Source organism: Pangasianodon hypophthalmus, chromosome 14 (assembly GCF_027358585.1).
Source record: "Pangasianodon hypophthalmus isolate fPanHyp1 chromosome 14, fPanHyp1.pri, whole genome shotgun sequence".
Classification (NCBI taxonomy): Eukaryota; Metazoa; Chordata; class Actinopteri; order Siluriformes; family Pangasiidae; genus Pangasianodon; species Pangasianodon hypophthalmus.
In genome coordinates, this window is record NC_069723.1 from 12,433,474 (window position 1) to 12,447,103 (window position 13,630).

Consider the following 13,630-nt stretch of genomic DNA (forward strand, 5'->3'; position numbering starts at 1 on the left):
TTACATTTAATCTTGCAAGTCGAGTTTGTTCCTATTATCACTAATAATAGCTATAATTATAATTTTAGTTCTCCTAATTGTAATTAAAAGAGCTATAATAGTTTCCTTATAGTCTTTTTTCTCTCTTTTAAAGAGACAAAAAAATGCAGCTTGTAATGTTACAGAGAAAGTTCAAAGCCCTCTCTCCTCCATCCTGTTGAAGAAGTTACAGTTACAGCTTTACTGTTTACTGACTGTTACGAAGCACTGACACTGGAGACTCCTTTCAAAAATGCTAAATAAACATCTCCTGACAAAATTTCACTATATCAAAAATTACACAATGTTTTCAATCACTTGTATGGGGCATCCGATATATAAGTCAGTGTGTAAGTTACAACAGAAATGATAATGTATTAGAATATGCTCATTAATGTAAATCTTCCAGCGGAACTATAGTAGAGCTGCTGTTACAGAAAATTAATCAACCTCCATGACCAATTGTGGAGCAAGCCTTCAAAAGCACTGTGGTATAAGAGTGTAGTTCCCTATTCGAGCACAGAAACAACTGCAAGTAAAACAGACTGGAGCCTAATGTGCTTGTGTGGGTGAAGTGTACGTTTTCCCATTAACCTCCAAGCATGACTGTGTGAGTGCCTGTGTAAGTATGTGTATGCATGTGTGACGGACTTTCAGTGTTTGTATGTATACATGTGGCCATTTGTGTTCACCTATGTGTGTCCATGCATGTCTGTTTGAGAGTCTCAGTGTGTGTGTGGGCAGTGTGGAACTCTCCCAAAGGAATGCTAAAGGATGTTTTGGGAGGAAGACTCAGTACTTGACAGCTGTCGCAAACATCCTCTTCACAAAGTAACCATTGTGACGTGGCCTGCTAGGCCAGTGTAGGTTCTCTGTCAAGTGCACAAAAAAATGCATCGGCTCTCATAAGTGTTAAATGAACACCCACAATTGGTTCAGGGAACGAGTAACAGCTTTCTTACTCCTTCACATTGCCATCTACCTACAACCCAGAAGCTGTCCATCCCCTCCAGTTACATTATTGCAATTCACCTCACAAAAGTAGGACTGTAAATATGAACTGAAATTATTAGGATTTCAGAGAATCAGTACCATAGCCGTTTTAAATGTATCAGAAAAGAATTTCGAGTGACATTTCTGTGTACTTTAATGCAGCAGGTTTAAGAGAGAAATAGATGAAAGTGTACTTTTGTGCTCACCGTTCATAATGAGACATGACTAAACCATAATCCCTGGGTTGAACCTCAGTACAAACTGGGATATTGGGGGTATGAACTGGGGGGAAGCAGTGCCTCATGGCACCGAAAATGCCGCAGTCCTGTACTCTTCCCCTGCTTAAATGGAATTTATTTTGGTTTAGTACCAATCACCAAAATCTAATTTGCAACATGTCACTGGGTGAAATCTAATTTCAGGATGACTGCATTTCAGGAGTCTGTGAAAAACAGCCCCATCACCTGCTAAGGGCGGGGCAGAACAGACTTCCTTCTCATCAACCCATCAGGTTCATTTTCTCTGAAGAACAGAAATAGTGGCCTGCTGCCTGTCTGATGCTTCAGCAAGACATGACAGCAGAGAAAGACTGATAGGAGGTAAGGGCAAGATGGAGGCAATGATGGAGAATTAGTTAGAGAGGAACATAAAGAGAAAAAGAAATAAGTCTTGTCCCATGACAGCAAGGCAGTGGAATCTTCTCCAGAAGAAAAGACATGTGCATGTGCGTGAGATCTTAAGTGCAGAACCATCTGCCTCTGTTTTTCAAAGTGACTGTCACTGAACCTGCTGCCTCAAACAGAGTGTGTTAGTACTATAAAGAGAGCTTTTGGGTATGATATACACCACTCCAGGTATGATGTAACCCACCTAAAAGTATACACACACATTTCAGTGCTACAAAGTCATCTGACAATCCTTAAACCTACCAAGTAACTGTATGCGACTCATTCCTATTGGAGATAATAGTAATGATAAGTGGCTCAATATCAGTATTTACTCATCTTGATCCTCTGTGGTAGTTCAGGAGCAAATGATTAGATTTCTTTTCTGGATGGTTTTCAACTACAGCCATGGCGTCTGGCTAAGACACAGACACAGGCTGATAAAAATGATAGTCGTATCTCATCAGAGGCTCCAGCAGTATGTCCCCAGTCCCTGAGTGGCTTGCTTAGCGCTTCCTTCCACAATCCATTTTCTGAGCAATGCTCTGGGCTTTCTACTAAAGCAAAGGGTTAACTATGTGTTCATCTGCCTTGCTAGAGGGCCAAAAGTTGAGTGTAATGTGATCAGTAATGAATTTTGTGTTACATTAGGCTGTATAAATGGATGGACAAGCGCAGACTACAAGTGTCCGGGAGTCGGCCTTAATCTAATGATGCAAAAATAGAGACAGAACCAATTACGAGGAGGGCCAACTCGGTGCTGCTGCAGGGACTGCAAATGAATAGGTACAAATCAAATTAGTGCCTAATAGACGCGCTACGAGAGAGGGCCAGTCGATGCTAAGTGCATTAGGGCCTTGTGACCTTGCTGCTCCAAGCAGCGGTGTGCAGGATTCAACCTCCATCTTCCTTCAGAAATCAAAGGGACTCTTGTTCAGCGAGGGGGAGGACCACAGAACTGCAGCTTCTTAAATGAGTTAAACATTTGGATTGCCCAGAATGGCAATTTCTCCCTCTTTTTACTCCCTTTCTCACTGCAGACAACCTAATTCATTATTATAAAATGTGCAATTTCCAAGTTGATCCTCATAAGAAATCACTTCAATATACCAGGACCTTGTCTTTTAGAGGAATTTCACCATTTTTCTAAACTTGAAGAAACAGTAAACAAGTCATACTTACAGTGCATTGTCTATGTACATGAAACAAAATAGGCTAAACAGCTAAAAACCAATAGAGCTAACTGAAGTGATGGAGAATCATGTGATCAGACTAATAGAGATGACACCTGATGAGAGGTTTTTAACAAAGTGCAATGAACTGAACACTGGAACTCAGCCTTCAGTTCTGTCACAATGAGTTAGATAAGCATGATTCGTATTTCTTGTGAAGTGCTTCAAAAGCACTGATGCATTTACTTTTAATATTAACCTAAAATGCATAAACATCAATCTTTTACAAGGCAATATACAAAGACGTATAAATGATGTTGTGGTTATGAAGCTGTCATTATGCATGCAAAGAGAAGAACAGTCATGACTTTGTAATTCACCTGTTCCAGAGCCTACAATGTCTCTGCTGGGTGATTCAGACATGGCTTCAGCAAGCCTCTCCCTCAAGCCCTCATCTGTGGCATCCACAGAGGACATGTGACGCAAGCCAAAACTCTCGGGCCAGCTGCCACACACCTCCAGCAGGGTCACACTGTGGTCAAATGTGCCTGAGAGAGAGAGAGAGAGAGAGAGAGAGAGAGAGAGAGAGAGAGAGAGAGAGAGCAATTAGACACATTGAACATATGAGCTACAGCTATGTGTGGTGAATGCATTAGTAAGCTGTGTTTTTTTTTTTTTTTTATAAACCCTTGTAGTCTGCATCCAAAATCTCTGTGACAGGCGTCACAGACCACAAAAAAAAAAACAAAAAAAAAAACAACAAATTTTATAATGGACAGCATTAAAATGGACAGCAAGAAATAACTGACCTCTATCAGGTGCACACAAGCTAGGGAAAAATTATTTTTAAAATTATATTTATAAAAAATCATATAAAACGTGTGCCTGTGTGAAAGACCTCAGTGTGTCCATGTACTTAACTTCATCTCCAAATATGTTTTTAAGTCCCTGTCTTCATGGTATTAAAAAATGTAATGAACTCTTTTCACTACTACATCATATCCTGTTAGCCCGAATGTCTCCACAAGCATAGCAGTAAAAAATGTAAGCATTATTTAATTGTAGAGTCAAGAAGAGGGGCTTTGAGAAGAGGAAACATGACAGTCCACTACAGTGAGTCATGTAAGGATCAAGAATCTGCTCAGCCTTAGAGTTAATTAGAGTTAATCGTAGCATTAGAGTTAATCGTAGCATTAAAGCTAAAATAAATATAATTCTGAGCGGATTAACACTGGTTAATTTGTGAACAAGACCAAAAAACCGATGCTGTGCTCATGGTAGCACGAGGCAAGAAACTGTCTTGCAAAAATTTGCACATAAAAAGAACGAATACTTGCTGATCAATTAACTATGCATTTCACATAATGCATTAAACATAAAAACCTCACAGGAGGCGATCACTTATGGGAATTTAGAATTTTTATAAGTATTACGGACTTTTTAAAAAATTTCAACCAAGCTACATGTTCAAAAATTACACAAGGCACCACAAAAAAACACTAACTTATTTTGATTTTCCTGATAGTTCTATGGATGGAGTTGTTAAAAATAAACTAGAGTAATGCAAAAGATGAGTGAAGAGAAAGAAACCAGCATTCACTAGTTTCCTATAATGGTGTATTTAAGAAGTGTGAGACAGTAGCGTTTCTGGGGTGTCTCTGCACACACACTTATGCGCTTTGTGAAGTACAGCTGGCTTATCAGAGACGCTCAAAAGGAGGCCTTTTGATCTTTGGGCCAGTGGCTATCTGCAGTGGCCTGTGTTCTCCTGTACAGCCTCAGCCACACTCCAGGCCTCTGACAGGCCGTAATGACAGGCGAGAGAGAAGCGCGGCCGACCAGCAGCCCAGTGCTGATTTGGGCGCGGGGGCCTACTGCTATCTGCTGTAAAACACCACGCCGTCCAGACACACACAGCAGATAACCACTTCATAAAAAGCTGATTGTCCCATGTCTGACTCCTCAAAAGAGTGTACACACCAACAGAACTAGCTTCAAAGCCACAGTGCAGGACCACGACCACACAAATAGATCTGTGTGGCATAAGAACATTGCATCACATATCTGAAGATGTTAGAATTTAATTTTCTTTGCCGCAGGGTGGGACTTTTGGAGTAATTTTGGAGTAAAACATAGCGAAGAATGGAGTATCCACATGGCGTGAAAAATACATATGTGTATATCTGAACATTTGTGAGGCTTAGTTGGGATTTAATCTGAGTGTGTGTGTTTACAAAAAACAGGCCAGCAGTTGTGCATGAATCAAAGCTAAGCTGGAGAGAGACAGAGGCAGGCACTATTACATAGAATTCCCTGTACTCCTGCTGATCTATCCTCAAATGATGTACTTCAGTCATTTGGGTAAAACATGCAACAGTCATACAAAGTAGCAAAAATGTGAAAGGATCAGAGTAACTGAGACAGAAACTGAGAGAGCTCTGTCTCTCTCACTCTTAGTGCTATAGCGAGGTGGTCGGGCGGCAGAATGACACCAGCAGAAGGGAAGAGCAGGTCAAGAGTTCATGCCGTCCACTGGGGGAGATCTCTTCATCAGAGTGGCTGACAACCTGCCGCAGCCTGCATTCCTCATTCTTCACACCCCTTAGCTTGAGACCTTGCCCAATTAAATAATAAACGCCTGCCAGGGGATGAGCAGTACACTGAGAAGTCAGTGTCTATAGCAGCACCACATGGCCCATCCCACTGCCCAGATGTGCCCACTGAAATTTCGGTGTTTGATTTTGCGGCTCTTGGAAATCTCATCTGAACTACTGAGAAAAGAGGAGATGATGTTCACATGAATGACAAAAAAATAAGAGGAAAAAATCTGCAGTGCTTTTCATTATGCTAGAATCCGTGTGGATTTGTCCTCTCCCAGCTGCTGGAGAATGCAGGCCTGTTTATCTCACACTGCTGTGATTTGAGGATTTAATGTAGCGTGCGTTCACCTTTACAACCAAGCCTCGTGTCAGATGGGCCAGCTTTCCACTCGCACATCAGAGGCAATGGGATGCACATTACGTGGTCTCTGGGCTACCAGAGCATGACACAACAACCCAAACACCTAAATGAGCAGCCAGATCACATGATTGATTGAATTAATTCAATTAAGTTTTATTACGGGGTCATAAATGAGTACAGGTAAATGAGTATTTATGACTGGAAAAGCACATTTCAGGTCCGGTAATGATGGTCACCTGCATTTGAAAAACAACTTGTCGGCTGGTGGAAAATCCAGTGTGTAAATCAGAAACTGACTGGGGGGGAAAAACCCAAAAATATAAAGTAAACACTGCTCCATTCTAGAAAAGCTGTATCACACTATGCATGCTAATGTCAGAATTGATAACTCCCAGCTTTCAAAAATAAAAACAGCAAAAAAGTGGTAAAATTGTGCATTCATTATAGCGAGAATTAAAGTCAGTGGATTAAATGTGTTCGAGATCAGAGTAGGCAGTACTTATCAACTTTCAATGGATCTGCTGGAGTAAGTGTCCTCTTTAAAGTGTCCCCGCTAGCTAACTCACCAGATAAGCAAAACACTGGGCACTTTTGTTGGCTTTATTTCTGTAACCTTTGGCTTTCGTGTCTGTGGCCTCCCTTTCAAATAGAGGTTATTCTGAAGTGCTACTCCTCTCTCACTGTCTCACACACACCATCAAGCACTCCTGAGACTCCAGACTGGCAGCACCACAGGCACGGGTATCACTGCCGAGGCAATACAGACCTGAAATCTGCCAGAAGCGTTTAGCAGCGTTGTGCAAGTGTTAATGTATGTGTAAACACTAAGGATTAACAGCATGATATGCAGCTTTGAGGAAGTCTTTTCTCAGAGACACGAGTCTCCACCCTTTCATTAGACTACACATCGGCTTTTAAATCATTTAACCCCTCGCTACTCTCTTTTCTCTCACCCACTTTAGCACCAAGAGTGTTAGTAATCCCCTCAATAACCACGCTGTGCTTTTACTCATATGCCCCCACACACAATGCATTCCCAGTCCTGCACCCTTTTCTCGCAATTAGACTTAAACCTTTAATAGCACAGAGTGCAGTGCAGGTCTGAAGCAGTGTGTGTGGCACCTATACACTCTGATCCCATTCAGCTCTAAGTTGGGTGTGAGAACTTGCATCTCTTAAAATGGGTAGATCAAAGCTAAGCTAAGATAAATCCTGCTTCATGCCACTTCAGGTGATAAAGACTTGTCATTTCACATTGAAAAAGGTGTGCAAATAAGAATAGGAGCCAGTCTTGTCATGTCACACTGTTCTGTTTCAGCGCATTAACTTTGCATGGATTAAGCAAGGCATGGGATTTTTGATTTAGAGACTACATGTCTGCATTCCTCAGGCTAGCTGTGAAAGATCTAAAACATATCCAGGCCTCTGAGAAAGAGACAACACAGAAGCATGACTCACTGTGAGAGATGGGGAATCAGTCAACCCACAACTGAGCCAGCACAACATGGGTGTGAGCTATGAGATACAATGTTATATAATCAGTATCAGTGCTTTAACTTGGAATCAGAAACAGAAGGACTTGGAGAGAAGTTGTACATTATAAACGAAATATAGATACAAACCCCTAAACAGCCCATACTGGAAGTAAGTATTCAACAATGTATATACATATGCTGTGTATATATTGTATAATAATAACATGTTTCTTTCTCAAGTGTAGTTGACCTAAAAACAGCACAGTTTGGACACACCCTAACGAGTATGCGGATGTATATGCAAACCCTCCACGCATATAGGTATGTTAATGAGCTGCGACTCACACTGATGTACAATGATGCTTAAATAAACATTCACATTCCAGCTACGAGCAAGCCGAAAACACAAGAACAATAGATGTCTGTTGACTTAGGATCTGTGATAAAGTGAGAAAGTCTAGGACAAGTTTCCAATGTCCATACAATCATAGCCATAAGCACATAAAAAGAAAAAACTGATCATAGATGAGCACTTTAAAATATGCACAGTAGTTCACTGAGTGTACTTTTGAGTAAAAACTGGATTCAGTACTATGGATGATCAAAGCAATGTGGGTTTGTCTTGATTACAAGGGGTATAATTGCAGCGGGTATTCCCAGTCTCGAAACATGTGCCTCTGAATTAAATCCCAGTGAGAGCTCAGGATGGTGAGAGAAGACTCTCTCCCAGCACCATTTTTTTTTATCAACCACTGATAAAAGCAGAAGGAAAAACCTGTAGAACAGTTGTACAAAGGGGAGAACATTCTTGGGAATGCAACATATCATATTATGCCACAGCACTGCTGAATGCTCGATTCTGATTGGCCAGAAAGTGTTGATTAATTCTCTGTAAGAGCAGCTCTGACAATAGTGCAGACTGCAAGGTTTATACTAATGCGTGCATTCTAATACATTATCACTTAAATAGTAACAATTTACGTACAGATTTGTACGGTGGATGCTCCAGGTAAACAGATAAAAACTTGTAATCATTGTTTATTTAGCATTTTTGAAAGGAGTCTCCAGCTCCAATGATTTACAGCTAATATAAAGCAAGTGATAACAGGAACTAACATGATTCCTGTACAAGTATGGGCATGTAGCTGTTTTAATTATGAAATTATTATAATCGTTGACAAATTGCCACAGTATCAGAAGAATAAAACACCTCAGGCCATATTATGTCAGCACATTATTATTTTCTTATAACAGCATGGTCTGTTGTGTTTTATTCCTTACTTAATAGCTAATCAAGGAGAAATGAAACCAGCCTCATTTGTGACAGCACTACTCTTTAAGTAAGCCTTTAGCTGGCTGTTGAGAGTTGAGGTTGGTTTGGGGTGGGGTCTGACAGCATTAATAATAAAGACAGTCTTGGCCTCAGAAATGATTAAAGGGGAAAGTTATACTTGACACAGAGCAGACGCTGTCGGGTGTTGTTACTGACAAACTGGCCCAGTGCTTTGACAGCTCTGGTGAGGAGCACATACTCTTAAGGTCTGCTATGAAAAAAGTTCATAAACACACACACATACAGATACAGACACAGACACACAGCACCATAAAATGACAATCAGTCCAATCTTTCAGCACCATAGATACAAAGTGTGAATAAGCTGTACATACATAAGTACACGTTTGCATGTTTGCCTTGATCTAGGCCCCCTCCATTCACCATAGCTCCAATATTAAGCTTTTCCAAAGCTAACCATGGATCAGTATGTGCATGTCCCTTTAAATAAGTCCTGCTGTATGTGAAAAGAATAACACTAGGTACAGCTAATAATGGAGATGAGTGAAGTGTAGTTTGTTGCAAGCTTAAGCAGCAAGGCTCCTAATTGACATTAAAGAGGATTACATTGCATAGTAACTTAATGAGTCAGGCCTTGTTTATGATGAGACGTTAATGTGTTTCACAGCTACTTGAGTGCTTCTACTTCCCTGACAGGCTGGAACACACTCATCACCGTTCAGTCCTGCAGGACCAAATACCAAAGTAAATACCAAACACAGAGTTCAGCTCTACTTCATACAGTAACTAAACCCAGAGATATACTACAGCACTGAGTGTGCACACTAAATATCAATCTTATAGTATTACCCTAAACTTATAAACATTTAGACACAGTGTTGGGTGTTCCAGAGGAGCCATTTAACCATAACAAACAGTATACTGAATTAATACAATATTATACTTTATTTCTTTGTTAAATGGCAAGGTAACGGAGCAAGCATATCCATCCTAACCCAGTGCGTCATCTCACAAGTGCCAGAATGAGAGTCTCAGATCTATGAGAGATGCATGAAATTTGGGGTTAAAGGTCAGGATTATCATTAATCAAGCTGTGGCCTGTTCCAACCCAGTCCATCTATCAGACCCATCTTGCTACTGAAAACTGAGCTGCAATGCTGTCTGGGTCTGCCAGCATACAGGCGAGTGATGGCTGAAGCCTTTATATCCAGAATTCACACACCTGCACTCACACACACTGTAATGCTGATACAAAAACATCAGGTTCAGCACAATGTCACCTTCAGTTTAAAAATATAATGTATCAGCAATAACAGCATAACTCGAAAGAACTACACAGGGATCCTGTGAAAAGCAGACATAATTGGGACACTGATTTAAAACTGGTTATTGGAATTTGTATTTCAGATGAAAATATTAAGCTTAGCCAAGCCTTAACAGCAGCTAGTGCTATTTTGAGGGGCTTTCTGACTTCATTTGTGTCTTCCACAAATGAAATGAACTTTATCAACTATCACCCCAAAACATTTTTTTGGAATTGGGAAGGCAAATGTTTCTGAACATGACACCATTAATTGCTTTTACCTTCGTCACTTACAACATCAATACAGACAGTGGCTCAGTTCCACAATCAGCCACATGGATCCATGACATTGTCTTTTTCATGCTTCAAATTCGAGGTGTTGCACTTGGGATGTTCTGCTGTTTCTCTCTTACTCCACTTACTTCATCTGTCCTTCTGGATCCTCTTCATACTCCTGCATACAAACGTCAGGTTTTTTTTTTCCTGTGAATAGTGCATCATGATTTACTTGGCTGATATTTTAGGGCCTTCCTCCACAGCCCTAATTATTCTTCTGTAATTAGATGCCATGGCCATCCTTGGATGAGGTGATCCTCACAAATTGTTTGCTCCTTGAACAGTTTTTCATACAGTAGACTTTGAGTTGTTTGGATGTTCTGCAATGTTTTTAACTGTTTTTTGCTTCTTCCATCATAGTTGCTTGGTTAGGCAGACTTATGTTTACATCTTTCACCTCAAAACCAGATGCAAAAAGCAAAGTTCAAGGGGTTAAAACCAACCCCACACACTTGTGGCTCTTTTATGTATATACTATGAAGGGAACATCGAAACAAAAACAACTGTCAGTACTTTGTTCTGATACTCAATGCTCAGCTAAAATTGGGAAAAGACATGGTCTATGATGTCTTGAAAGCATTTTTTCTTTTCATATAAAATACAAATTGTTATTCTTTTCACTTTAAAAGATACACACAAGATCATAAATTTGGTGTCAAACACAAGATCATAAATTTGGTGTCATTTAATGTAGTAGTACTCTTCTGTTTTCCCCCCCAGCATCTCTTGAGAACAGACACACTCTCAGAGAGACCACAGCTCTTAGACAAGGAGGCTCCTCCAAACCACACAGAGACGTCAGCTTTAGCTTGACCCCTCAGTTACGGGAGAGAACTGGCTGCTAACATGTGACCTAAAATCTCCAGTCACACTCATCTAGGAATAAGCTCTGTCCCCCTTCCTCCACTGTCCCTAACTCACTCCCTGTATTTATTTCATCTCTGTTTACTCCAAAGCATGCCTTCATAGTTCACACTACTATCCGGGAAATGACCCAGCAAAAACATAAACTAGCACTGCATTCTGTTTACTGTTGCTCTAACACATGCCAAATAAATAGCAGCACATTATTTAGATCTTCTCATGCAAGCAGAAATAGGAAGGAAGTCCCCAGGATGCTGAAGGGGCTCCACGCACATGATTTCATTTGAGGCCATGGAAGATGGTGAGCAGAGGACGGGGTGGAGGGCGCTCAGATGCACATGGCGACTGCGACTCCTATGTCTGGCTAGTTAACCAGGTTAGTGCTGTGCAGGCAACAATTTGTTTCATGTCGTTCAGCGGAAGAGTGAAAAAATGAAGCTGTTTGGAGCATGGAGGTCTCAGCTGGTGATGAGACAGAAGGTGAGGGCACCCCTCCCTCTGACACGTTCGTCTGCTGGGCTTTAGCCTGTCAGCCAGCATTATTTATCAGGCCAAAGATGTGTGGCATGGAGCTCGCACCACAGGAGAAAGTGATCTGACTGATTAGGGCTGGTGTTACACCTGACTGAAGAGTGTCTCTGACCACAGGGATTTCAGATCTGACCCTTATTATATTCACATGTTGCCACGTCTTGCAAAATAAATAAATATGTTAGTGTGTCAGTAAAAAATAAAAAAACTAGATTTCCAAGCATATTTTTTAATATAATGGAGCATGTCTTTCATATAAAACATCTTCAAAGCTGTCTTGGATTTCAACTACAGAGAGAGAACTGTAGTAAATTCTCCGAGAAGTCTAAAACAACCTACTAGCCAATTGAAAACTGCAGGACAATTTACAGTTTTAAACATACACACACATACACACACACACACACACACACACACACACACATGCATAACATTAAACATTAACTTTTAAAAATTAAAAAAATAAAATAAAAATTCTTTTATTTACTTGATAAAAATAGTAAATTATTTTTATTTATTTTTTGAAGGTATTTTAACTTGGGAAATTCTTTGCACAGTACTGCATATATAACCATAAGGTGTGCAAGTAAATAAAACTCTTAATAGCATATTTGCAACAAAAATCTGACCTGGTAGGTATTCAAATGTGACATTTGGTGTGTGTGTGTTGTTTGATAGTAAAAAGTGGATACGAGCTTGTGGGTGAAGGAGCTTTTTCCTTTGCTTCCTCCTGGGACACGTCTGGGATGCAGAGCCTCTTATCAGTGTTTTTCTATGAAACCTACCGTAACCCTGGCCTTGCTGTTCCTAACAGAGCCTACCGCTTTTAAAAAGAGCCAGTGCCGCTCAAGTGGAAAAACAAGATGTAGGCCTAATTAAAGGGCTAATTTGGAAAAAAAAAAAAAAACCTTCTGCATACAATTGCTTACAATCACTTCTTGCGCTGTGCCGAAGAGTTCAATTACAGGTTTAGTGGGAGGGAAGTGTGCTGGAGCTGGAGCTAAACGCGAGGCTGTGGAGTCTGATGTGGCAGCGTGTGGTGGTGTCTCCGACATGTAATAGCAAGTTTTCTGTTGAGCAGTCAGCGCCAGCCAGAGCACCAGCCCAGCCTGCTAACCCGCTCGGCGGGAAGGCTGTGGCCACGGAGCAGAGGTCATGACTGCCTGAGCAGCGAGAGGACAGCAGAGGATTTAATTTAGGCCATTCAAAATCTGTCAAAATCCCAGTTGATAATAAAGACGCCTTTAATCTGGATGTGCTAAACCCTCTTAAGCAGGAGTAATCTTACTACACAAGAAAAGGTTTGAGTCATGTTCCGGGTTTCAGGCTTATGGGGAGTAAAGTGTCAGGTCCAAGTTCTCACAGGCACTGAGCAGGATCAGATATGATTAATAAAGCCAAATTCAGGATTTTCTCATTCCACCTCTCAAATAATATTTAGCCATGTTTCTATCACTGATAGACACTCTATAAAGACTCCAGCAGTCCAGTGAGACAGATTGATTTAATTTAGAAGAACTCATGCACTACTCTACACTGGCTACTGGGATGTATTTTTTTTAAATGAACCTGCACTTACAGTGATTAACTGTAATTAGCAATGAGTGAATGAATTACTGGTGTATGTGTGTGTGTGTGTGGGTCAATGTCAATGTGTGTTAATGAATGAGTCAGTGACACTGGAGCTGCATGTGGCCAAAATAAGAACCTCTCAGCCACCATGTGAGGTACCACAATTCCTCACTCTAGTTACCTGCAGTAAAAGTGTCAAAGGGGTATTTTTTATATGGCCACACACATGCTCTCAGACACACGCACGCACAATTTCTAAGTATAATTGGAATATATAGCTGGAGTGGATATGACCTATTAACAGAGTCCTCTAATATTTAAATAAATGTAATATGCACAGGAAAAGCAAATCTAGGAAGGATTTATATTCCAAAGAGTGGTCAGTGTTGAGCAGGGAGAGTGACACAGGGTTTCAGACTGAATAAGAGCGCACATAGCATAGCCCA

General features: G+C 40.7%; 1 protein-coding gene across 4 annotated transcripts in view; it reads right to left on the reverse strand.

Moving 5' to 3' along the window:
• bcas3 (BCAS3 microtubule associated cell migration factor) overlaps nt 1–13,630 on the reverse strand; it is a 202,862-nt gene that overhangs the window by 11,126 nt on the left and 178,106 nt on the right. For all 4 annotated transcript variants that reach the window (XM_026924234.3, XM_026924233.3, XM_026924231.3 and 1 more), the window contains one exon: nt 3,229–3,396. In XM_026924234.3, the coding sequence (XP_026780035.1) occupies nt 3,229–3,396 (168 nt within the window). The remainder of the gene's footprint in view (nt 1–3,228; nt 3,397–13,630) is intronic.